This window comes from Jaculus jaculus, chromosome 14 (genome assembly GCF_020740685.1).
Source record: "Jaculus jaculus isolate mJacJac1 chromosome 14, mJacJac1.mat.Y.cur, whole genome shotgun sequence".
Taxonomy (NCBI): Eukaryota; Metazoa; Chordata; class Mammalia; order Rodentia; family Dipodidae; genus Jaculus; species Jaculus jaculus.
Genome location: NC_059115.1, coordinates 1,413,006 through 1,439,018, shown reverse-complemented (window position 1 = coordinate 1,439,018; position 26,013 = coordinate 1,413,006). Strand labels below are relative to the sequence as shown.

Below are 26,013 nucleotides of genomic sequence, written 5' to 3'. Positions count from 1 at the left end.
CACACCTGAGCTTGTCACTGCAGTCCACCCTGGGCACAGGGGTGACACATTTTAACACACCTGAGCTTGTCACTCCAGTCCACCCTGGGCACAGGGGTGACACATTTTAACACACCTGAGCTTGTCACTGCAGTCCACCCAGACACAGGGGTGACACATTTTAACACACCTGAGCTTGTCACTGCAGTCCACCCAGGCACAGAAGTGACACATTTTAACACACCTGAGCTTGTCACTGCAGTCCACCCTGGGCACAGGGGGTGACACATTTTAACACACCTGAGCTTGTCACTGCAGTCCACCCTGGGCACAGGGGTGACACATTCCCACATCACAACCACTGCAAGTCACACAGAACAGTACGGTGAATCACACAGGCCCCTCTCCGGGGATCCCTGTGTCCCACACTCCACCACCACAGCGTTCCTCACACAGGTCCCACATTCACATCACCCCAGCCTGACAAGACACAGTGCCCCTCTCACTGCCACACCACCAGGTAGGTCACAAAAGGACAGCATCAGTGCCAGCGCACACGTGGGGGGGGGGGGTCACACTTTCTCACAAGGGTCACGCACAGTCATGCTATCTCCCTGTGGCCACTTAGGGTCACACAGTGACACAAACCCGGTGACACAGCGTCACCCACGCATTTGAGGACCACCTCCCACCCAAGGGACAGGATAGGGGACCCAGAGCGTCCCTGGGATTCAGGCCCCTGAGTGACAAGCTCTCCTGGCCACGCCCACTCCCTCCCGGTCCTTCCTGGCCTCCCAGCAGTGTCGGAGGGAGAGGCGGGTTTAGGAAAGGCGCTTTAACTCCTGCCGTGCTCGCTCGTACGTCCCAGCTCGGGGGCGTGGCCTCCCTGGCCCCGCCCCTTGATTCCCAGCCTGGGGGCGTGTCCTGGCCGCAAGCTCCGCCCCCTCCCTCCCGCTGGGCCTGGGCGGGCGGGCGCTGCGTCCTGCAGCCATTGGGTTCCCGCGCGCGTCCTCGGCCTGGGGGGGGTCCCTGGTTTCTCAGCATGACCGTCAAGAAGATCGCGATCTTCGGCGCCACTGGCAGGACCGGCCTCACCACGCTGGCGCAGGCGGTGCAAGCAGGCAGGAGCCGGGAAGGGTTGGTGGTGGTGCTGCTGGGGTGGGGGTGAGGGGTTGCCATGGGGTAACCCGGGTTGAGAACTTGGGGGGAGAGGGTTGGCCTGGAACCCGGTAGGACGGATGCCGCTTGGGAGCCCCATTTGTGGCCCCCAGAGCAGTGTATGTTAACTCGGGGAGCAAGGCCTCATTGGGGTGAGGGTAGGAGTAACGGGGGAGGGGGGAGGCGGACTCTACAACATTCAGTGTTATGTGTACCCAAGGAACGGGTATTAGCCATTAGAGCCTGAGAGACTCCTTTGACTCTCTCTATATATAGATATATAGATATATATATTAGCGAGAGAAAGAGAATGGGTGTTTCAGGGCTTCCAGCCACTGCAAATGAACTCCAGATGCATGTGCCTCCATGTGCATCTGGCTTTAAGAGGATACTGGGGAATCGAACGTGGGTTCCCAGGCTTTGCAGGCACATGTGTTAACCGCTGAGCCATCTCTCTAGCCCCAGATACACACACACACATATATACATATACATACATGTATATATATGTATATATGTGTGTGTGTATATATATTTGCAAGGAGAGAGAGAGAATGAGAATGGGTGAATCAGGGCCTCCTGCCACTGCAAACTAACTCCAGATACATACACCATTTTGTTCATCTGGCTTTATGAGGGTACTGGGGATTCAAACCTGGGCCGTCAGGTTTTGCAAGCAAGCTCCTTAAATTGCTGAGTCATCTCTCCAGCCCCTCTGCGTTATATGTAAACCCAGGGCTCTTATGAAATGTGGATGTTGGGGTTGTGGTGATGGTTGTCATTGGTTGCACACCCAGAAAAGGTCTATGAAGCTAACACCGCCTCTCTTCTCAGCAAGTAGGTACCCTCTCCCTACAGCTAGTACAACTCCTGACGGCTGTAAGAGAAAGCTGAGGCTGAGGGGGATCGCTGGCATGTGGCAGTGCTGGGATTTGAACCCCATTTGACACGGGGTGGGGAGAGAGTCCCCAGGCTCCTAGAATGGCCACAGGGGCTGGAAACTGAAAAGATTAGGGGAAAGGTTGCTCGGAGCGGTCACCTAATGAAAAGAGATCACTCAGGAACCTTAGTCCCAGGATGGTCGATGAGGTCTAAAAATGTGAAGTTACTCCAGGAGAGGGCGCATGACCCACCCCCACCCACCCACCCCCACACCCCGCCCAGCGTCCCCTGCCCCTTGAGCCCCTTCAGTCTGTAATTTATCAACTCCTGACTCGGCCTGGGAGGTACAGATAGAGAGCCGCACCCCCACTAGCTGTGGGTGACTCTGGAGATACGAACTATCAGAGTGCCCCCAAAAGGTGGAGGCCACCAGGATCCCAGTCTCGGGTGTTTTCCAGTGCTCCCCTCCCCTCTTGGAGAGACTTCTAGAAATTTTTCATTTAGGTGCCTGTCCTCCCCAGGGACCTCATAAGGATCTTGAACTGTGTGATAAGAGCTCTGGGCTTCCCGGTGAAAACTAACATACTGCTGGTTGTAGTGGTGAGAGCCTGTGTTGGCGGCACAAGGGAGGTGGAGGCAGAAGAATGGGAAGTTCAGAGCCATCCTAGGCTACCTGGGCTGCATAAGACCCTGTCTCTTTTTGTTTGTTTGTTTTTCGAGGTAAGGTCTCACAATGGTCCAGGGTGACCTCGAACTCACTGCCATCCTCCTACCTCTGCCTCCTGAGTGCTGGGATTAAAGGAACCACACCTAGCTGAGACCCTGTCTCACACACACACAAAAAAAAAATAACAGAGAAAAAAAGGAGCTAGGTGTGGTAGCCTGGACTAAAGCAAGACCCTGCCAAAAAAAAAAAAAGAAAGAAAGAAAGAAAGAGAGAGAGAGAGAGAGAGAGGGAGAAAGGAAGGAAGGAAGGAAGGAAGAAAGGAAAAGAAAAGAACAACAACAATTGCTGATAAAACATTTCTAGAGGAGGAGGAAATGGAGAAGGAAGAGGGAGAAGTTGAGAAGTGCTGAGTCACTTCTCAAATGTGGACTACCACATTAGCACATTCACATTAATCCCCAGTTAAACTGGTTTTCACCGGCCCACCCTGCTGGTCACAAATGGAACTGCGGGTAGGGGAAGTGAGAGCAGGTGTCTAAAGGGGAGGTCTTCCTGCCTTCTCACGGCTGATGAAAAGTCCATGGAGAGATGGCTTAGAGGTTAAGGCACTTGCCTGCAAAGCCAAAGGACCCAGGTTTGATTCCCTAGGACCCACGTTAGCCAGCTACATAAGGAAGCGCACACATCTAGAATTCGTCTGGGGTGGCTGGAGGCCCTGGCACGCCCATTCTCTCTCTCTCTCTCTCCCTCCCTCTCTCTCTCTCTTTCTCTGTCAAATAAATAAATAAATAAAATATATATGAGAAGAAAAGAAAAAGTCTCTACCAGACTCAAGAAGGCAAAAAGGAAAACAAAATAAAGACGTAGTGGTGCATATCTTTAGTCCCAGCACTCGGGAGGCAGAGACTATGAGTTCAAGGCCACTCTGAGACTACATAGCGAGAAGCAAACAACACTTGCCTATCAGTGAGAAGCTTGCCCAACAAGCCCAACACCATAAATTCTGTCTCCAAAACAGCCAAAAAAAAAAAAAAGAGGACACCTGGGTACCTAGAAATATGTAAGGTGGGAACAAAAACAATAGTTGCCCTGGGTTAAATGAGGTCCTCTATACAAAATGCTTAGAACTATGACAGTCTGTGATTGACTGAACCCAGGTTACAGCCTAGCATTGGATCAGACTGGTTTAAGTTTAAAACGTTACTTTCTCTTCTCATAGCTGTGTGCCTGTGGTCCACTTAGCTAAAATAGTTTTCCCATCATCACAAATGGTAGCTGGGTGTGATGGCACACACTTTTATTCTTTTCTTTTTTCTTTTTGGTTTTTCGAGGTAGGGTCTCACTGTAGCTCAGGCTGACCTGGAATTCACTCGACTCATGGCGATTCTCCTACCTCTGCCTCCAGATTAAAGCCATGTGCACACTTTTAATCCCAGCACTAGGGGTAGGGAGATAGCCATGAGTTCAAGGCCATCCTGAGACTACCCAGTCAATAATTCCCCAGGTTAGCCTGGGCTAGAATGAGACTTTGAAAAACCAAAAAAAAAAAGGCTGGAGAGATGGCTTAGTGGTTCAGCGCTTGCCTGTGAAGCCTAAGGACCCCGGTTTGAGGCTCAATTCCCCAGGACCCACGTTAGCCAGATGCACAAGGGGCGCATGCTTCTGGAATTCATTTGCAGTGGCACACCCATTCTCAATCTCTCTCTGCCTCTTTCTCTCTCTGTCTGTTGCTCTCAAATAAATAAATAAAATAAACAAAAATAAATAAATAAATAAAAAGCTGGGCGTGGTGGCACACGTCTTTAATCCCAGCACTTGGGAGGCAGAGGTAGGGGGATCACCATGAGTTCGAGGCCACCCTGAGACTCCGTAGGGAATTCCAGCTCAGCCTGGACTAGAGTGAAACCCTATCTCAAAAAATCAAAAATAATAATAATAATAAAATTTTAAAAATTGGGCTAGAGTGATGGCTCAGTAGTTAAGATGCTTGCCTGCCAAGCCTAAAGACTGGGGTTCATTTCTCCAGTACCCACATAAAGCCAGATGTACAAGGTGGCACATGAGACTGGAGTTTATCTGTGGTGGCTAGAGGCCCTGGTGTGCCCGTTCTCTCTCTCTGTTTCTCTCTCTCTGTCTCCCAAATAAGCAAATAAATAAACTGTTTTTTAAAACAATAAATAAATAAAATAAAGCCAGGAATGATGAGGCATGCCTTTAATCCCAGCACTCAGGAGGCAGAGACAGGAAGTATGAGTTCAAGGCTATCCTGAGACTACATAGTGAATTCCAGGTCAGCCTGGGCTAGAGAGACCTACCTTGAAAAAAACCAATACATATAGGTTTTATTAAATATATATTTTACTATAACTATAAAATAAATATGAATATATATTTATTAAATATATATTATTTATATATATATTATTTTCAAAAAAAGGTGGGAGGAAGGGAAAGAAGGAACTTAATTTTCATTGTTTCAGAGGTTCATAGTGTTTCTTTGTCCTTCACACCTGGTGGAAGAGATTAGCTAACTTTCTAGGGTGAGATTTCAACATAGGAGTTGGGGGTGGGGAGCAAACATCAGATCATAGTCACATGTATTTCAGATATGTGTGGTCTCTGTGTGTGTGTGTGTGTGTGTGTGTGTGTGTGTGTGTGTGTGTCAAATTGGTGGGGGGAGTATCAAATGTGGTAGCAAGCATTTGTAATCCCAACATTTGGGAGGCTGGCAAAGATCTCAAGTGTGAATCCAGTTTTGCCTATTCAGTGAGTTCCAGGTCAACCTAGGCTCCATAGCAAAACCCTGCCTCCAAACAGTAACAAAACACATATATTTGTGTACATGATTTCCTAGGGTCCATCTTTACCAATATGCTGGCCGTCAGGGAACGCTCACCTGACTCTGTGAGTTTTCACTGCTCTTAGATGGGTGAGCAAGAAACTGTTTTTCCTTCCTCCCTCCCTCCCTCCCTCTCTCTCTCTCTCTCTCTCTTTCTTTCTTTCTTTCTTTCTTTGTGTGTGTGTGTTGTTTTCCTTTTCTGAGGTAGGGACTCTAGCTCAGGCCAACCTAGCATTCACTCTGAAGTCTCAGGGTGGCCTCGATCTCTCAGCGACCCTCCTACCCCTGCTGGGATTAAAGGCATGCACCACCACACCCGGCTATTTTCTGTCCTAGTAGATGGGAAGGTTGAATGTTGGGGTCCTAGTTTCAGAGACATGGGAGCTGAGGTCCGGCCACCAAAAGCGTTGCATGAAGTTCCTTAGCCTGTAAGCAAGTGGCAGGGCTGGTTTGAAACCCAGGTCCCCGGGGTGGAGGGGACTAAAGCCTGGGCTTTTGTGTTCCTGACGGTCAGGAAGATGACTGACAATGGCAGTCTCTGGACTCACAAGGCTCTTGCTCTTCTCTGGGTCAGCAGAACGTGAGAGTCATGACAGGGGAAATAAGTGACTGGAGGAACCAAGGTAAGAGGGGAAAGGCTGTTTGAAGGGGAGGTCCAGGCATGTACAAAGGCCAGGAGGCAGGAGAGAGCAAGAGACACTTTGAGGAACTGGAAGAAGTACATTGGGTGAAGAGGGCGGGGGTGTCTGGAAAGACAGGCCAGAGCCCGATGGGCCCAAAGGGCCTTCCTGTGGAGAGAGTTTTGCTGTAGGGTGTGGAGGGGTCACTAGAGGGATCTGGATTGGGAGGCATTGCCACCTGGACTACAGACTGGAGGAGTTGGACTGAGGAGTTAAAGGGACCAGAAAGACTGGGGGCTGACCCAGGCCTAGGGGATTAAAAGCTTCACTTTTAAAAAAAAATTACTTCTTTATTTATTTGAGAGAGAGGGAAGAGGAAGACAGAGAGAAAGAGAATGGGCGTGCCAGGGCCTCCAGCCACTGCAAATGAACTCCAGACGCATGCGCCCCCTTGTCCATCTGGCTTATGTGGGTCCTGGGGAATCGAACTGTGGTCCTTAGGCTTCACAGACAAATGCCTTAACCACTAAGCCATTTCCCCAGCCCAAGCTTCACTTTTAATTTTTAATTATTTATTTTATTTATTTGAGAAATAAAGTTAAGAGACAGAGAGAGAATGGGCACACCAGGGCCTCCAGCCACTGTAAATGAACTCCAGACGCATGTGCCATCTTGTGCATCTGGCTTATGTGGGTCCTAGGAAATTGAACCTGGGTCCTTTGGCTTCATAGGCAAACGCTCAGCCCTCTAGCCCAAAAAGTTTCACTTTTAATCCTAGTACTCTGGAGACAGAGGTAGGAAGATAACTGTGAGTTTGAAGCCAGTTTGGGACTGCATAATGAGTTCCAGGTCAGCCTGGGCTAAGGTAAGACTCTACCTAAAAAAAAAAAAAAAATCACAAAAAGAAGAAAAAAGGGGGGACTTGAAGAGATGGCTCAGTGGACCTGGGTTCAATCCACTCCAGCCACATAAAGTGGCAAATGCATCTGCAATTTGTTTGCAGTGGTAGGAAGCTCTTGTGTGCCCATTCTCTACCTTTTTCTCTCTTTCTGCACATAAATATTAATGAAAAAGAATTAATGATCCGAGTGTGATGGCCTATGCTTGTAGCCCAGCACTTGGAAGGCAGAGGTAGGAAGATCGCCATGAGTTTGAAGCCAGCCTAGGACTACAGAGTGAGTTCCAGGTCAGCCTAGGCTAGAGTGAGACCAACTTTGAAAAACAATACAAACTGGGCGTGGTGGCACACGCCTTTAATACCAGCACTCAACAGGCAGAGGTAGGAGGATCGCCGTGAGTTCGAGTCCACCCCGAGACTACATAGTGAATTCCATGTCTGCCTGGGCTAGAGCAAAACCCTGCCTTGAAAAACCAAAAAAAAGAAAAAAAATAATAATAATACAAGGTAGGCATGGTGGCATACTCCTTTAATCCCAGCACCCAGGAGGGAGAGGTAGGAGGATTGCAGTTAAATTCGAAGCCACCCTGAAGCTACATAGTGAATTCCAGGTCAGCCTGGACTAGAGTGAGACCCTGCCTGGAAAAAGAAAAAGAAAAGAAAAGAAAAACAAAACAAGAATTAGCTAGCCTACAATGATTGTAACGGGGAGGTAATATGATGGAGAATGGAATTTCAAATGGGAAAGTGGGGGTGGGGGTGGGGAGGGAGGGAATTACCATGGGATATATTTTATAATCATGGAAAATGTTAATAATAAATAAATAAATAAATAAATAAATAAAAAAGAATTAGCCAGCCATCAACTGTAGGTTTGCCAGCAATTACTGAAGATCATCCTTCCAGTCCTAGGAATGCGGGAGGTTTGGTTTTGGAGGTTCCTGAGCCAAAGACAGACCATAAGGCCTCTGACCTCCCTCCATGCTCCTCTTGGCCCCCAGGTTATGAAGTGACCGTGTTGGTTCGAGACCCTGCCAGGCTTCCATCAGAGGGGCCCCAGCCAGCCCATGTGGTTGTGGGTGACGTTCGTCAGGCGGCTGATGTGGACAAGGCTGTGGCTGGGCAAGACGCTGTCATCGTGCTGCTGGGGACTGGCAATGACCTCAGTACTGAGCCCCCCCTCTGCCCGCGGCCCCTCCCCACACCCCGGCCCCCAGCACCACTCCCGCCCCCGGCCCCGCCCCTGCCGCCGCCGCCGCCGCCGCCGCCACTGCCGCCTCCTGCCAGTGACATCCACTCTCTGTCCCCTCTAAGGTCCCACCACAGTGATGTCCGAGGGTTCCCGGAACATTGTAGCAGCCATGAAAGCTCACGGAGTGGACAAGGTCGTGGCCTGCACCTCGGGTGGGTGGCGGGATCGTGGAGGTGGAGGGGCCTTGAAAAGGTGGCACCAGCCGGGCAGTGGTGGCGCACGCCTTTAATCCCCGCACTCGGGAGGCAGAGGTAGGAGGATCACTGCGAGTTCGAGGCCAGCCTGAGACTGCATAGTGAATTCCAGGTCAGCCTGAGCTAGAGTGAGACCCTACCTTGAGAAAACAAAAAAGGTGGCACTGTAGCGATTTCAAGTTATTGTGCCTTTATTGGGCACCGACTGTGTGCTGGTTACACAGTGTTCTGTACCCACAGAGCTCAGTGGGGGGAGGGGGGGCAAACAGACCTATGGTCACACTGACATCCCAGGTGAGTAGGACAGGGATGGACACGACCCTTGCAGAGGAATCGAGGCCCAGATAGGAAAAGCCTGTGGAGAAATGGGAGCCAAGAGCACAGAGACACTCGTAGAGAAACTGATGGGGAGCCGGGCGTGGAGGCGCACGCCTTTAATCCCAGCACTTGGGAGGCAGGGATAGGAATATTGCTGTGAGTTCAAGGCCAGCGGGGAACTACAGTGTGAGTTCCAGGTCAGCCTGGGCTAGAGTGAGACCCTACCTCAAAAATACATATTTGTTTGTCTTATTTATTTGAGAGAGAGAAAAGAAGGAGTCAGATAAAGAGAGAGAATGGGCACATCAGGACCTCCCGGCCACTGCAAGCGAACTCCAAACACATGTGCCACTTTATGTATCTGGCTTACATGGGTCCTTGAAAATCGAACCTGCATCCTTTGGTTTTGCAAGCAAGCACCATAACCTCTAAGCCATCTCTCCAACCCTCTACATGCCTGGTAGGCACTAGATCCTGGTCACTCTGTAGTCTCAGGTTGGCCTTGAACTCACAGCAGTCTTCCTGCCTCTGTCTCCCAAGCTCCCAAGTGCTGGGATTAAAAGCAAGAGCCATCCACACTAGGCTAAGACTCTGTCTTAAAAAAAATAAGTAAATAAAAGCACCAGGACTGGAGAAATGGTTTAGCGGCTAAAGCACTTGCCTGCAAAGCCTAAGAACTCCTGTTCCAATCTTCAGGTCCCACATAGCCAGACACATGGTGATGCAGGATTGCAATGCTGCACAAGCACCATAAGGAGACGTACGTGTCTGTAGTTTGTTCACAGTGGCTGAGTCTCTGGTGCACCCATTTTATCTCTCTCAAAATTAAAAAAAAAAAAAATGACTGGAGAGATGGCTTAGCAGTTAAGGCGTTTGCCTGCAAAGCCAAAGCCAAAGGATCCAGGTTCAACTCCCCAGGACCCACATAAGCCAGATGCACATGGTGGCGCATGCATCTGGAGTTCGTTTGCAGTGGCTGGAGGCTCTGGCGCGCCCATTCTTTCTCTCCCTCTCTCTCTCTGCCTCTTTCTCAAGTAAATAAATAAAAATTTAATGCAAGAAGGAACCCTAGGCCAGAAGTGGTGTCTTACATCCATAATCCCAGCACTCTGGACGCTGAGGCAGAATTATCAATTCAAGGTAATCCTGAACTACATAATGAGACCCTGTCACAAAAAAAGAAACCAAAATTAATATGAATAATATTAAAAGAAAACTCCTGCTACCCAAAGATCAATGAGACTATCGTAGTAACTGGGTTTTACTTTGTGCCAGGCCTTGTCTTAACCATTAATAGCAGAAACATTTCTTTTAAGTTATTTGTAGAGTGTGTGTGAGGAAATGGTCACACCAGGGCCTCTTGCCCTGCAAACTTGAGACGCATGCGCCATTTTGTGCACGTGGCTTGACGTGAGCTCTGAGGAACTGAACCCAGGCTTGCAGACATTGCAGGCAAGCGCCTTTAGCCACTGAACCCTCTCGCCAGCCCAACTTTTATTTTATTCCTAGAGATGGTCTCCAAGACTTGTGCTTGCTATGCGAGTGCTCTGCCACTGACCCATATCCCCGGCTCTAGGAGGTAGCCATCTTAAAATTAGCACAGAGGCAGGGCTAGAGAGATGGCTCAGCACTTAAGGCACTTGTCTGCTAAGCCTAATGACCGTGGTTCGATTCCATGGTACCTACGTAAAGCCAGATGCACAAAGTGGTACATGCATCTGGAGTTTATTTGCAGTAGCAAGAGGCCCTGGCGTGCCCATTCTCTCTCCCTCTCTCTCTCTCTCTCTCTTTCTCTCTGTTTGCAAACATATAAAATATTAAAAAAATAGACCGGGTGTCACATACCTTTAATCCCAGCACTCGGGAGACAGATGTAGGAGGATCACCGTGAGTTCAAGGCCACCCTGAGACTACATAGTGAATTCCAACTTAGCCTGGGTTGGAGCGAGACCCTACCTTGAAAAACAAATATAATATAATATAATATAATATAATATAATATAATATAATATAATATAATAATAATTGGATGGTCAGAGGATCTGTACCAACAGGAAGCTCTTGAGTACAGCACAAAGAAAAGAGCTGGGAGAGAACTGCTCTGGGGCAGAAGGATCAAAGGCTGCACAGGCTGTGAGGTACAGTGAGCCCAGCATAGAGCCATTAAGTGGAGCATGCTGGGTGGCAATGTCAGAAAGCTAACGGGGCTGCAGAGGTGGCTTAGCAGTTAAGGCACTTGCCTGCAAAGCCAAAGGACCCAGGTTCAATCCCCCAGGACCCACATAAGCCAGATGCACGAGGTGGTGCATGCATCTGAAATTTGTTTACAGTGACCGGAGGCCCAGGCATACGCTTTCTTTCCCTCTCTCTCAAATAAATAAATAAAATATTGAGCCGGGCGTGGTGGCGCACGCCTTTAATCCCAGCGCTCAGGAGGCAGAGGTAGGAGGACCGCCATGAGTTCGAGGACACCCTGAGACTCCATAGTGAATTTCAGGTCAGCCTGGGCTAGAGTGAGACCCTACCTCGAAAAACCAAATAAAAAATAAAATATTTTAGCCGGGCATGGTGGTACACACCTTCAATCTTGGGAGGCAGAGGTAAGAGGATCACCAAGAGTTGGAGGCCAGCCTGAGACTCCACAGTGAACATTAGAGTTAGAATGAGTTAGAGCGAGACCCACACATAGGTCAGTAAGAGGCCTTGTGGTCTGACCGTGTTGAGGACTTGGCTGTGAGCCACTGATAGGACCTGACTCAAGTGTTCACAGCCTCCCTGTGGTTGTGACTGAGGGATGTCACAGTACACAGGACCAGGCTGGGCGAGGAGAGCTCAGACTGAGCATCACTGTGGTGTGCAGATGGATCTCTCTCACGGGTGGTATGAGAGAAAAGAGGCAGACTGATCCCACCCCATTCTGGCAGCTGGGAGCCACTGGTAACGCAAAAGAAGATTTTGTTCAACCCTGTCCTATGTCCTCCTTCACTAGCCTTCCTACTATGGGACCCAACCAAGGTGCCCCCACGCCTACAGGACGTGACCAATGACCACATCCGGATGCATAAAGTGCTGAAGGAATCCGGCTTGAAGTATGTGGCTGTGATGCCTCCACACATAGGTGAGTGGGGCAGGGACCCCCCAGAACCATGGCAGGCACCCTATTTCCGCCCATCTGAGAGGTCTCAACCCAAACCCTAACCCTGGCCTCCCCTGTCTCTTCGAACGGCAAACCCTGCACCCAGAGCTCCTGAGTTCCTGTCCAGGTACACCCCCAAACAAACAGTGGTGGTCTTCACCAGTAATCCCAGCATTTGGAGGCTAAGACAGGAGAATCACCCATTCCAGGCCAGCATGAGCTTGGAGAATCTGTCTCAAAAATAGGAAGGGTCGGGCTGGAGAGATGGCTTAGCGGTTAAGTGCTTGCCTGTGAAGCCTAAGGACCCTGGTTCAAGGCTCAGTTCCCCAGGTCCCACGTTAGCCAGATGCACAAGGGGGCACACGCATCTGGAGTTTGTTTGCAGAGGCTGGAAGCCCTGGCGCGCCCATTCTCTCTCTCCCTCTATCTGTCTTTCTCTCTGTGTCTGTCGCTCTCAAATAAATAAATAAAAATATAAAAATTTAAAAAAAAATAGGAAGGGTCAGCTGGGCATGGTGGCACACGCCTTTAATCCCAGCACTTGGGAGGTAGAGGATGCAGAAATGTGAAATAATCTTTTTGTTGTTGTTTTTTTCCAAGGTAAGGTCTTACTCTAGTCCAAGCTGCTCTGGACTCACTCTGTAGTCCCAGGCTGGCCTTGAACTCACAGTGATCCTCATACTTCTGCCTCCCAAATGGTGGGATTTCTTTTTCTTTTTCTTTTTTATGGTTTTTCAAGGTAAGGTCTCACTCTAGCCCAGGTTGACCTGGAATTCACTATGGAGTTTCAGGCTGGCCTCGAACTCACGGTGATACTCCTACCTCTGCCTCCCAGGTGTAGCTCTTTCTGTTGTTTTTTTGTTTATTTATTTATTTTTATTTATTTGAGAGTGACAGGGAAAAAGCAGATAGCTAGAGAGAGAATGGGAGCGCCAGGGCCTCCAGCCACTGCAAATGAACTCCAGACGTATGTGCTACCTTGTGCATCTGACTAATGTGGGTCCTGGGGAATCAAGCCTCAAACTGGGGTCCTTAGGCTTCACAGGCAAGCGCTTAACCTCTAAGCCATCTCTCCAGCCCCTTGTTGTTGTTATTGTTTTTGAAGCAGGGTCCACTCTAGCTTAGCTCTACTCTGTAGTCCCAGGCTGGCCTTGAACACACAGTGAGCTTCCTATCTCAGCCTCCACAGTGCCAGAATTAAAGGTGAATGATGCCAAGCTTAGCCACAATCTTTTCTTTTTTAAGAGAGAGAGAGAGAATTGGCATGCCAGGGCCTCAGCCACTGCAATTGTACTGCAGACGCTTGCGCCACCTACTGGGCATGTTCAACCTTGCGCTTGCCTCACCTTTGTGTCTGGCTTACATGGGGTCTGGAGAGTCAAACCTGAGTGCTCAGGCTTCACAGACAAGCGCCTTAACCACTAAGTCATCTTTCCAGCCCTCAACCACAATCTTCATTTTTATTAGTCTCCTGTCCCGTACTGGGAGGCATCAAGGATCGGCAAGTGTCTCTTGCATGGGCATTTCTGGCACTTGTACAGTCAGACAGAGGCAGGACCTGTAGTGATGTGAGCTTCCACACAGACACACTTGGGGGCAGATGTGCATAGTCATTCAGGACACCTGAACATGGCCTCTCTGTGTGGCATGCTGAGGCTAGCCTGGGGCTACACAGTGAATTCCAGATCATCCTGGGCTAGTGTGAGGCTCTACCTCCAGGGTAGAAAAATAACAGCAAAAAGTGAAAACCAACACAAAACAAGCCCTAGGAGAGAACCATGTAGAAGTTGCCCAGTGTTGGAACAAATCTCCTCTCTCTATTTCCATCATTCCTTGTTGACTGAAAGCACTTATTACATTTAACCTGTCATGTGAGAGGTCCTAAATTCAATCCCCCGTTGCTAGGGGAAGAAACAGTTATTAAAATTTGCTGCTCCATCTCTCTCTTTCTCCCTCCCTCCCTTTTTCTCTGTCAAATAAATTAATTAATTTTTTTAAAAAGGGCTGGAGGGATGCCTTAGCGGTTAAGGCGCTTGCCTGCAAAGACAAAGGACCCAGGTTCAGTTCCCCAGGATCCACATTAGCCAGATGCACAAGGTGGCATGTGCGTCTGGAGTTTGTTTGCAGTGGCTGGAAGCCCTGGTGCGCCCTTTCTCTCTCTCTCCCTCTCTCCCTTCTTCCCTCCCTCTCTCTGTCTCTTTCTCACTTTATCTCTCTGTTAAATGACTAAATAAATAAATAAACATAAAATATTTTAAAAATAAATAAATAAAATAATAAAGGTGTGAACCACCACACCCTGCTTTAAAAAAAAAAATTCCTTTCTTTGTCTTCTTCTGGCCCAGGCTGACCTGACCTGAAACTCATTCTGTAGCCAAACTTGCCTGGAGCTCATGGCCATCCTCCTGCCTCAGTCTCCAAAGGGCTGAGATCGTAGAGTGCCAGCTCTTTGAAGCCAGGAGTTCTGTTCATATGCTGACATACAGTGCTGGGGATGGAGCCCAGGGCTTGGGGTATGCCATGCCAGCTCTGAGCATGGCCCAGCCCAATGATCAAGCACTACCAGTTCCTAGAACAGGGTCTTGCATGTACTGTTGGAGACAAGCATGGTATACTTGCCTGCTTCTCCATCACCCAGGAGGTGGAGGCAGAAAAAAAAAAAAAAAATCCCTCATGTGAGGATTCTAGCCAAGTGTCTACCACTGAGCCATGTCCCCATATGAAGAAGTACATCTCCCTCTTTTTTGTTTGTTTGTTTGGTTAGTTTTATTTTGTATTTATTTATTTATTTATTTATTTTTGAGTTAGGGTCCCACTCTAGGCCAGGCTGACCTGGAATTTACTATGTAGCTTCACAGTGGCCTCAAACTCATGGTGATCCTCCTACCTCTGCCTCCCAAGTGCTGGGATTAAAGGCGTGCACCACCACACCTGGCACGTCTCTTTTTATTCTAAATATTTTATTTATTATTTATTTAGAATAAAAAGAGACATGCCAAGCCAAGGGGGAGAGAGGCAGATAGAGAGAATGGGTGCACCAGGGTCTCCTGACCATTGCAAGTGAACTCCAGATGCATGAGCCACCTTGTGCATCTGGCCTGCATGGGTACTTGAGAATTGAACCTGGGTCACAGCAATTGCCTTAACAACTAAGCCATCTCTCCAGCCCAAGAACTACATCTCTTGATTGTGTTGTAGAAAAACCAATTAACTGAACCCATTTCCCCTCCCAGTTCTAATCCTGGAATCCTTCCTTACTGAGTGTGACACAGTTATACTCCTAATGTCTGGAAGGGTGGCTTAGTGGTTAAGGCACTTACCTGCAAAGCCAAAGGACCCAGGTTAGATTCCCCAGAACCCATGTAAGCCAGATGCACAAGGTGGCACATGCATCTGGAGTTCATTTGCAAGGGTTAGAGGACCTGGCACGTCCATTGAATCTCTCTCTCCCTCTGTCGCTCTCTTTTTTCCCTCTCTCTTTCTCAAATGAATAAAAATAAAATATATATTTTTTAAATGAAGATGGCCGGGCATGGTGGCACACGCCTTTAATCCCAGCGCTCGGGAGGCAGAGGTAGGAGGATCGCCCAGAGTTTGAGGCCACCCTGAGACTACAGAGTGAATTCCAGGTCAGCCTGAGCTAGAATAAGACCCCACCTCGGAAAAAAAAAAAAAAAAAGAAGAAGAAGCCCCTTTTTGGCTTCTAAAGCAAATATGCAGGACCCACTGTGGCACCCTGGGAAAGACATCCCAGCAATCACATCAGGGGAGGTGAAAGGATGGGTGTGGCAGCACACATCTGTAACCCCAGCACGGAGGAGGCTGAGGCAGAAGGACAGGGAGTTCAAGGCTACCCTGGGCTACACAGTGAGTGTTGGGTTAGCCTGAGCTAAACTGGAGATCTTGTCTTAGACCAAAAGGGAAAAAAAGAAAAGAAGAGGGCTGGAGAGATTGCCAAGTGGTCAAGGCTCTTGCCTGCAAAACGTAACAAGCCAGGTTTGATTCCCCAGGACCCACATAAAGTCAGATGCACAAAGTCGCACATTCATCTGCAGTACTTAGAGGCCCTGGCATGCCCATTTTCTCCCTCCCTCTCTCTCTCTTTCTCTCCCTCTCTCTCTCTCTCTCGTCTCTGCTTGCAAGTAAATAAATAAATAAAATTTAAAGAATGAAAAGAAGAGGCCAACTTCATTCATTCTCTCCATTTTTACCTCACAGGAGACCAGCCACTAACTGGGGCCTACACAGTGACCCTGGATGGACGAGGGCCCTCGAGGGTCATCTCCAAACATGACCTGGGCCACTTCATGCTGCGCTGTCTCACCACCAACGAGTATGATGGGCACGCCACCTACCCCTCACACCAGTATGAATAGTGCCCTGGCCTCTGCTAGGAGGATGAGATTCTGGGAAATGAGCCACAAAGATGGAGTAATAAATCTTGAGCCAAGAGCTACACATTATTCCAGAGGATGCAACCCTGATTTTCTTTTCCTCTCTAACTCTCTGCCTTTTTTTTTTCTTTTTTCAGAGTCTTGTACATCCCAAGTAAGCGCTCTACCACTGATCCATTCTCCTAGAACCTCACTAGTAGATTCTAGGCAAGTGCTCTACCTCCCAGACATACCTCACCTCTCCCCTTTTTCTATAATCCACTCTGTAGTCTCAGGGTGGCCTCAAACTCAGTGATCCTCCTACCTTGGCCTCCCAAGTGCTGGGATTAAAGGTGTGTTCCACCAAGCCCTGCTTTTTTTTTTAGGAGAGCTATTTAAAAATATATATTTTTTGTTGTTTAATTTCAACGGAGATGGACAGGTGGAGGGAGAAACTGGCTGGTGCAATGCTGTTGCCTTGCCGGCTTTCAGATAACAGCCGGTGGGAGGGGAGAGTTTATATGTATTGTTTTGTTTTCTGCTGTCTCAATTTCTCTTTCAGTCATATTGCCCATTTAACAAACTCTTTCCCTGGCTGCCAACTCTTTTATTTTTGGGGAGAGGGGGATTTTCGAGGTAGAGTCTCACTCTAGCCTAGGCTGACCTGGAATTAACTATGTAGTCGCAGGGTGGCCTCAAACTCACGGTGATCCTCCTACCTATACCTCCCGAGTGCTGGGATTTAAAGGTGTGCGCCACCACGCCCATCTCCCTGGGTGCCAACTCTTATGTAGCCCTGTTGATGTTGCAGGACAAGCAGAGATATCTTCATATCTGTCCTCAAGGGCCCACAGTCCAGATGCTGGGGGATGGTCAGGGATGGGATGGGATGGGATGGGATGGGATGGTAGGTCCAAGAAGAGTCAGGGATAGAATGGGATGGTAGGTCCAAGAGGTCATAGGAGTCCAGGATGAGCCCTAACCCAATCAGAAACGTCAGGATTTAAGAGAGGAGGAAACCTTGTAGGTAAGAGGAAACCTATGAACTGAGGATACATTTTATTACAATGAAAGATGCAATGCCGGACCTGGTGGCACACACCTTTGATCCCAGCACTCAGGAGGCAGAGGTAGGAGGATTGCTGTGAGTTCGAGGCCACCCCGAGAATACATAGTGAACTCCAGGTCGTCCTGGACTGCAGAGACCCTACCTCAAAAAAAAAAAAAAAAAAAGAAGAAGAAGAAGAAAGAAAAAAGAAAAACCAAATTTTAAAAAAAGGCAAAAAAAATAAAAAAGGAAGATGCAAGCAGGGGTTAGTGGTGGCACAGCAGTTGGGAGGACTTCAGTTCAAGGTCATCCTCTGCTACATAGCAAGTTCGAAGCCTACTTGGACTACAGGAGACTACTGCAATGATTCCTCCCGGCCCCCCCCCCCTCACCCGAGGAGACATAGGCAAGAGTCTGTTCCCCCCAAATAAAGACTCAACAACAGGCTAAAATAAGGCTCCACTTGGGGAAAACCAATGAGTTTATTGGATTTGCTTGCAGGACCTAGGCAAGGGGTTACTTAGGAGGGAGCGTGGCTAATCCAGCACTGAAAAGTGTCAGCCCAGCCTGCATGGTGATCTTGCTTTAGCTGCCTAGCTGGAGTCCCCCTCCCTCCATCATCCACCTGTACACAGTGACCGCTGGACTTTCAGGGGAGGGTCCTCATTACCGCCTACTAGGGAACATCAACAGGCCCAATCTCAAGGTCACAACTGCTTGAAAGTCACAACTGATGATAACTGATAATGGTTATTTTGCTTGTGGGAAGGATGTCAACAGAACAGAGACCTTGTCTCAAAAAAAAATAAGTAAACCAGGCGTGGTAGCACATGCCTTTATTCCCAAGGCAGAGGAGGCAGCGGTAGGAATTGAGTTCCAGGCCACCCTGAGAATACATAGTGAACTCCAAGTCAGCCTGGGCAAGAGCGAAACTCTACCTCGATAAACAAACAAAAAAAAAAAGAGTTTACAATCATGGAAGTTATAAATTAAAAACAAAGTCACTCGGGAGGCAGCGGTAGGATCGACGAGAGTTCGAGGTCACCCTGAGACTACATAGTGAATTCCAGGTCAGCCTGGGTTAGAGTGAGACCCTACCCCGAAAAACCAAAAAAAGAAAGAAAGAAAAAGAAAAGGGAGGAGTTGCAGGAGGGACAACCAGACCAGCTCAGAAAAACTAAAAAAATATTAAGTAGATCCCCGCCTTCTCCATGGGGGGAGGGAGAGGGAGGAGCGCGAGGGCGGGGCTGCTGTCGTCAGGGCAACAGAGGCCGCGCGCAGCTATTGGCTAGCGTCTGGCGTGCGTCATCCCTCCCCCCGCTCTGCGCCCGCGGGGGGCGTTCAGGAGGGGGTGTGGCCTCTTCCTGGGGGCGTGGCCTGCGCCAGTTGCTGGGCTTGGAGAGCTGGAAGTTGGGGGACGGCGGAGAGGGGGAAAGAGGATGACACCCCATCCTGTGTCGCTTAAGCCTTGGGGTCCAGGCATGAGCCGTGTGGCCGTTCCCTGTCCCCTCCCTGAAGTCGGAATCTTGGTCCGGCAGGAAGGAGGGGGGTTGGGGGCAGGATCGGGCGGTGCCCTCGGCGTCCGGCCCGTGTCTCCGCCCAGCCAATCGGCGCCCCGCAGTGGGCAGCATTCCAGCCAATCACAGCTCTCGGTTGGGCTCTGGGCGGGGCTCAGCGGGCCGTCCAGCGAGAGGCCCCCGGGAAGGTGCGCGAGCGAGCTTTCTATCCACCCTGGGGGTGGGGGGTCGCCGCGCTGCCGAGAGTTGGGGCGGGGGTTCGTCTCGAACCTGGGAGCCGAGGTGAGGAAGGTGGGAGTCGCCTTGGCTGGGAAGGGACCTCGAGGTGGGCGGGGTACACGGACGGCTCCCCGGGAGGCGGAAGCCGGGTCCCCGAGTGGAAGTGGCAGATGTAGGGTGACTTGACTGATGGAGCTGGAAAGGAGTGAAGATCAGAGAGAGAGGGAGGGACTGAGTTCAATTGGAGAAATCGAGGCAGGGCGATTCAGGTGGAGGGGAAAGTTGGGAGCTTGGGGAAACGAGAGAACTTGGGAAGAACTTTTTAAAATTCTTTTCGAGGTAGGGTCTCACTCTAGACCAGGCTGACCCGGGAATGCATTATGTAGTCTCAAAGTGACCTCAAACTCACAGCGATCCTTCTACCTCTGCCTCCCGAGTGCTGGGATTAAAGGCGTGCGCCAACAGGCCCGTCTTTATTTTTTTTTTAATTTAATTTATGATTTATCTTATTTTGGAGGTAGGGTTTCCCTCTAGACCAGGCTGCCCTGGAATTCACTAAGTAGTCTCAGGGTGGCCTCGAACTCCTAGCGATCCTCCTATCTCTGCCTCCCGAGGGCTGGGATTAAAGTCGTGCTGGCGCCCGCGGCAGGTTGACAACTTCTTTTGAAGTTTGGGTTCCCCACCCCGCCTTCCCCGCGACCCCCCGAACGAACTGAATTCGGAGATGTGAAGTGCTTTTTGGAAAAGGCTTGGGTCTAGAGAGCGGAATCTTCCTGATTCCAAGATGCCGTGCCGGGGAAGGGATGCTGGGGCGGGAGTGCTCGGGACCCGAGTCCCAGAGCCGGACGGGGGCGGGGTGGGAGGAGGCTTTGAACAAGATGAAGTCCTGGGAGGTGGAGAGATTTGGGAGCTCGGTCTCAGCGTTGAGATACTCGAGTTACATACCCTACGGGGTGTACCCCGAGAGCAGAGGAAGACGTGATGGGGATCTGGGTCACTGCACCCCAGGGCAGTTTTTTTGTTGTTGTTTTGTTTTTCGAGGTAGGGTCTTGCTGTAGCCCAGGCTGACCTGGAATTCATTGTGTAGCCTCAGGGTGGTCTCGAACTCACAGTGATCCCACCTCTGCCTCCCGAGTGTTGGGATTAAAGGCGTGAGCCACAACGCCTGACTTCTGTGGGCAGTTTTGAGGGGATAATCCTAGATTTTCTGGGGAAGGCGGGGTCCCAGGGACCGGGAGGGAGGAAGCAGGTCTCGAGCTGGAGCCGGGTGGGGGAGGGGTGTCGGGGCGTGGAGCTCGACCCGCCGCCCGGGAGGCAGGACGGAGCGGGGCGGGGCTGGGCAGGCGGCCCGCGGCTGGACGTCCGGGTTCCCTTCCCCCACTGGCCAGGTCTCCAATGCGCATGCTCTAAAGTAGGGTACGTGAGGGGGCGGGGCTACGTTCCCTGAGCGCGTGGCCCTCTGGGGATTGTAGTTCTCCAGGTGGACGGCGCTTGCTGCCTTGGACTCTGCATTTCCCTGAGATCCCCGGGGTGGGGCGGGAAGGGGGCTGGCAGGTGGAGGCGGTCCTCAGTGGTGAATAGAGACCCAGCGAGGGGCCGGAGCTTGACTCTTGAGCTCTATGAAGTTTTGCCTTTTTTTTTTTTTCCCAAAGTAGGGCCTCACCGTAGCTCAGGTTGACCTGGAATTCACTATGTAATCTCAGGATGGCCTCGAACTCATAGTAATCCTCCTACCTATGCCTCCCGGGTGCTGGGATTAAAGGCGTGCGTCACCACTTCCAGTTTTTTGTTTGTTTTTGTTGTTGTTTTAATTTTTGTTTGTTTGTTTTGATTATTCGAAGTAGGGTCTCTAGCGCAGGCTGTCATGGAATTCACTATGTAGTCTCAGGGTGGCCTCGAACTCACAGTGATTCTCCTACCTCTGACTCCCAAAAAAAGAATCACAAAAATACTGCCTTAACAGACCTTCAGGTGACATACATATAGTCAGTACTCAATTTTAAAAAGAAGAAGCCGGGCGTGGTGACACACGCCTTTAATCCCAGCCCTCGGGAGGCAGAGGTAGGAGGATAGTCGTGAGTTTGAGGCCGCCCTGAGACTACATAATGAATTCCAGGTCAGCCTGGGCCAGAGACCCTACCTTGAAAAACAAAAAATAAACAACAACAACAAAAAAATGAGGGCTGGTTAGATGATTTAGCTGTTAAGATGTTTGCCTGCAAAGCCAAAGGACCTCTGTTCAATTCCCCAGGACCCATGTAAGCCAGATGCACAAAGGGGGCTGCATGCCTCTGGAGTTCGTTTACAGTGGCTGGAGGCCCTGGTGTGCCCGTTCTCTCTCTTTCTGTCAAATAAGTAAATAAATAATTTTAAAAAGATAAAAGTTGAAAGGCAAGCACCTTAACAGCTAAGCCATGTGCCCAGCCCCCCCCCCCTTTATTTTTCGGAGACAAGTTCAGTATCCCAGGGTGTGCCCACTATGTGTGACATCGGGGCTGGCACTAAGGGGCCCCTGGTAACTGACTTCTCATCTCTTCTCAGCGCATCATGGGAGGCTTGAAGAGGAAACACTCCAATCTAGAAGAGGAGGAGGAGGAGGGTGAGAAGTGGGACTGGAATCCAGCAGGTCTTCGGAGCTACCAGCAAGCCCTGCTCCGCATCTCTCTGGACAAAGTCCAGCGCAGCCTGGGCCCCCGGGCGCCCAGCCTCCGCAGGCATGTCCTTATCCACAACACGCTGCAGCAGCTCCAGGCTGCCATCCGCCTGGCCCCGGCACCCGCCCTGCCCCCAGAACCCCTCTTCCTGGGTGAAGAAGATTTCTCCCTGTCCGCCACCATCGGCTCTATCCTCAGGGAGCTGGAGACATCCATGGAAGAACCTCCAAACCCAGTGGCTCCTGCAGACGTCCCGGACGAGGTGGTGATGCCCCCGGCTGACCCGGTCTTCTTAGAAGCACTGAGTTCCCGGTACCTGGGGGACGCTGGTCTGGATGACTTCTTCCTGGACATTGACACATCGACAGTGGACAGAGAGCCTACACTGGCTTCCCCAGAGCCTCCTCGTGGCCTCTTCTGTGCCCCGGGATCCTGGGAGTGGAATGAATTGGACCACATCATGGATATTATCCTGGGGTCCTAAGACTGTGATTAGGTTGGGGGTGGGGGGAGATCCACTCCCACATCAACCTTAGTGGATGTGATGTGTGAGTTCGGTGGAGGCTCTAAATAGCGATGCTGGCCCCCCTTCCCTCCCATTTTAGGGTTCCACAAACTGTCTTGCATGTGTGTATGTCTGGTCACCCTAGCCTTCTGTGAAGGTAGGTCTTCCTGAATTAATTTATCTCTTCCAAATGCCTTAACGAGACTCTGTTTCTGGGAGTCCGATGATGTCTCACACATTTTCTTCTGCCTCCAGTTCCCACTGCCCTTGTGACCTCTAGGGCCTCAGGGAAGATAAAGCTGGGCCTGTCAGAAGGTGACTGGGGGTGGGGGGCGGGATGTTGCCAGGTTGCTGTGGAAACTCAGGCTGTGCCTCTTTGAGGGAGTAGAAGGGGCTGGTCTCCTCCCTTCGGGCTGAAGCCCACTTGCTTGGACTCCAGTCCCAGCAGCCTCCAGGCCGGACCACGTGCAATAAAGTGGATGTCAGCCTGCTCCATGCCTCGTTATTAACAAAAAAAAAAAAAGGCAGGGTTTGTGGTGACTTGTTTTAATTGTAATTTTTTTTAAATAAAAGTATTTTGGAAGTATTGATGTTGTCTGGACTTTTGAAACATCACTATGGTAATGGGAAGAGCTGGGTAAGTTTCACAGACACCCTATACCTTTTCCTGGCCAAAGGTAGGGCAGGTGTAACTTGGTACGTAACAGTTTGTGAATCTGAGCATGGTGGCACACACCTTTAACACTCAGGAGGCAGAGGTAGGAGGATCAGTGGGAGTGTGAAGTCAGCTTGGAGCTACAGAGTGAATTCCAGGTCAGCCTGGGTTAGTGTGAGACCCCTTTAATAAAAAAAGTAAAAATTTTAAAAAAAGTTCTGACGTGGTGGCACACGCCTTTAATCTCACCACTTGGGAGGCAGAGGTAGGAGGATAATGGTGAGTTCAAGGCCACCCTGAGACTACAGAGTGAGTTCCAGGTCGGCCTGGACCAGAGTGAGACCCTACCTCCATGGGGGTGGGAGGGAAAAATAAGTAAATGAAAAGTAAATCTTTTTTGAGTTATGAAATAGGCTGCTGAGGAAAACAAAACGCCCAGGGGCTGTACAGGACCGAGAGCAGATCTCTTTAGGACTCTGCTTGGGAGGTACCTCAGGCTTGGTTTGAGAGCTGCAAGCCCAGGCTGAGGAGAATGAGGTATAGGTCAAGGGAGAAGCGATGCCAACATGTCATCATGTTGCCCATACCCAAGTGAGCTTCCACTGCATTAGGGACTTTTTCTCAGTTTTGTAAAGGGGAACCACACCTATGTATACTCCACTGAAACAGAAGGATGGGGATTTTTTTTTTTTTTTTTTTTTTGCCTGTGGCTTTCCATACATATCTTACTCTGAGAGGGTACTGTATCTAACTCAGGAAGGGGACAGTATTGCAGAAGGTAGGCCCACTGTACAGATGGAGGAAGGGGCCTGGGGGTGGATCCTAAGGCCCCAGAGGTCTGCATTCCAAGATTTTCTTAATGGGTGTGAGTGGTCCCTGGATTTCCAGGGTTCGAGGCCAGCCTGAGCGACGGAGGAAGTTTCAGGCGAGTCCCCTCACCTTGTCTCAAAAACAAGCCTGAAGTCAGGGAGATGGCTGGGTAAAAAAGTGCTTGCGGGAACGAACAGTCTTCCCAAGAAAACCAGGAATGCTTACAGCGCTCTGCAGAGGATGAGACCAAAGCTCAAGGAGTTCCCTACTATTACGACAGTGGTCTCAACCCTCATCTCTAAAGCCACAGAGCATCTCCAACAGCTTTAAGCAATGTTATATGAAACCAAAACTCAGTGGGCAAGGGTGGTGTTTTGCTTGGGGGAATAGCATGGGAAGGGAGTATTGAAGTTAAAAAAAAAAAAAAATAACAAAAAGCTAACATGGGGCTGAAGGCATGGCTCAGCAGTTAAGGCACTTACCTGCAAAGCCTAACAACCTGGGTTCGATTCCCCCAGTACCCACGTAAAGCCAGATGCACAAAGTGGCACATGTATCTGGAGTTCGTTTGTAGTGGCTGGAAGTCCTGCTGCATGCTCGCTCTCTCTCCCTCCCTCTCTCCCTCCCTCCCTCCCTCCTCCTCCTCCTCCTCCTCCTTCTCCCTCTCTCTCTCTCTCTTTCTCTTTTCTTCCCTCCCTCTGTCAAATAAATAAATAAAAGTATAAAATAAAAGCCGGGTGTGGTGTCGCACACCTTTAATCCCAGCACTTGGGAGGCAGAGGTAGGTGGATCATCCTGAGTTCATCCTGAGACTATATTGTGAATTCCAGGTCAGCTTGATCCAGGGTGAGATCCTACCTTGAAAAAAAATAAATAAATGAAAATAAAATAAAGTAAAAACAGAAAAAGAGCCAAGCAGCACAATGGTGGTCCACTTCTTTATTGCCAGAACTAGGGCGTCTGAGGTAGGAGGATCTCTGTGAGTTCAAGGCTAGCTTGGGGCTAGAGTGAATTTCAGGTCAACCTGGGCTAGAGTGAGACCTTGCCTTGAAAAAAATCACAAGCCGGGCCAGGAGTAGTGGCACATGCATTTAGTCCCAACACTTGTGACCAGCCTGGACTATAGGGTGAGTTCTCCCTCACCATTGGCGAGAGTAAGACTCTACCTCAAAATAACAACAAACATTGGGCATGGCCAAAGGTAGGGCACGCCTTTCTCTCAGTATTCAGGAGATAGAGGTAGGAGGATCTCCATGAGTTCAAGGCCACCCTGAGACTACATAGTGAATTCCAGTTCACCCTGGGCTAGAGTGAAACCCTATGTTGAACACACACACACACACACACACATACACACACACACAGGAAAACAACAACAAAAAAGAAAAGAAAACCACCACCATAACAACAACAAAAACAAGCCAGGACTGGTATCCCTGGGAAGTGTGAAATTAGAGGATGGATTGGGCTGCAGGGATGGTTTCGCAGTTAAGGCACTTGCCTGCAAAGTCAAAGGATCCAGCACATAAACCAGATGTACAAGGCAGCACATGTCTCTGGCTTTGCAGTGGCTGGAGGTCCTGTTGCACCTATTCTCTCCCTTTTTCCCTCTCTCTCTCTGCCTCTCTCTATCTATCAAATAAATAAATAAATAAGCCAGCTGTCAGCCTGGACTAGATTGAGACCCTCAACAACAGCAACAACAAATTTTAATTAAAAAATAAATAATATTTTGGGGCTGGAGAGATGGCTTGGCAGTTAAACGCTTGCCTGTGAAGCCTAAGGACCCCAGTTCAAAGCTCGATTCCCCAGGACCCATGTTAGCCAGATGCACAAGGGGGTGTACGTATCTGGAGTTCATTTTCAGTGGCTGGAGGCCCTGTAGCGCCCATTCTCTCTCTCTCTCTCTCTCTCTGCCTTTTTCTCTGTCTGTCACCCTCAAATAAAAAAATAAAAATAAAAATAAATAATATTTTTTCAAAAGAGGATCAGGAGTTCCAGTTCAGCAAAGCCAGACACACCGTGGCACATGCATTTGGAGTTCCTTTGCAGCAGCTGGAAGCTCTGGCACAATCACTCTCTTTCTGTCTCTCTTCTCTGTCTGCTTGCAAATAAATAATTTTGTTGTTGTTGTTGTTGTTTGTTTTTCGAGGTAAGGCCACCTTGAGACTACAAAGTGAATTCCAGGTCAGCCTGAGCTAGAGTGAGACCCTACCTCAAAAAAACAAAATAAATAAATAAAATATTATTACTATTATTATTATTTTTGGTGGTGCTGGGGCAGTGGAA

General features: G+C 49.6%; 2 protein-coding genes across 3 annotated transcripts; both read left to right on the top strand.

The window, feature by feature from the left end:
* Positions 1-942: 942 nt before the first annotated feature.
* Positions 943-16,406, top strand: Blvrb (biliverdin reductase B). The gene is made up of 5 exons (XM_045134018.1): positions 943-1,100; positions 8,045-8,209; positions 8,358-8,447; positions 11,797-11,925; positions 16,162-16,406. Exons 1-5 carry the CDS (start codon positions 1,022-1,024, stop codon positions 16,317-16,319), a joined length of 621 nt encoding a protein of 206 aa, XP_044989953.1. The 5' UTR covers positions 943-1,021; the 3' UTR covers positions 16,320-16,406.
* A 2,424-nt stretch (positions 16,407-18,830) lies between these two features.
* On the top strand, positions 18,831-22,846 carry Sertad3 (SERTA domain containing 3). 2 transcript variants are annotated; one of them, XM_045134023.1, is made up of 2 exons: positions 18,831-19,163; positions 21,642-22,846. In XM_045134023.1, the coding sequence occupies exons 1-2, from the start codon at positions 18,846-18,848 to the stop codon at positions 22,236-22,238; spliced, it is 915 nt and encodes a 304-aa protein (XP_044989958.1). In that variant the 5' UTR covers positions 18,831-18,845; the 3' UTR covers positions 22,239-22,846. The 2 variants fall into 2 exon arrangements, with proteins under 2 accessions (XP_044989958.1, XP_004670455.1); XM_004670398.2 differs by having other exon boundaries at positions 19,120-19,172.
* The last annotated feature ends 3,167 nt before the right edge of the window (positions 22,847-26,013 follow it).

Coding starts and splice junctions, on each gene's coding strand:
- Blvrb (XM_045134018.1), top strand. CDS start 1,022: ATGACCGTCAAGAAGATCGCGATCTTCGGCGCCACTGGCAGGACCGGC. Junction 8,448..11,796: donor GGTCGTGGCCTGCACCTCGG/GTGGGTGGCGGG, acceptor CTCCTTCACTAG/CCTTCCTACTATGGGACCCA. Junction 11,926..16,161: donor TGTGATGCCTCCACACATAG/GTGAGTGGGGCA, acceptor TTTACCTCACAG/GAGACCAGCCACTAACTGGG.
- Sertad3 (XM_045134023.1), top strand. CDS start 18,846: ATGAGCCGTGTGGCCGTTCCCTGTCCCCTCCCTGAAGTCGGAATCTTG. Junction 19,164..21,641: donor TCTCGAACCTGGGAGCCGAG/GTGAGGAAGGTG, acceptor ATCTCTTCTCAG/CGCATCATGGGAGGCTTGAA.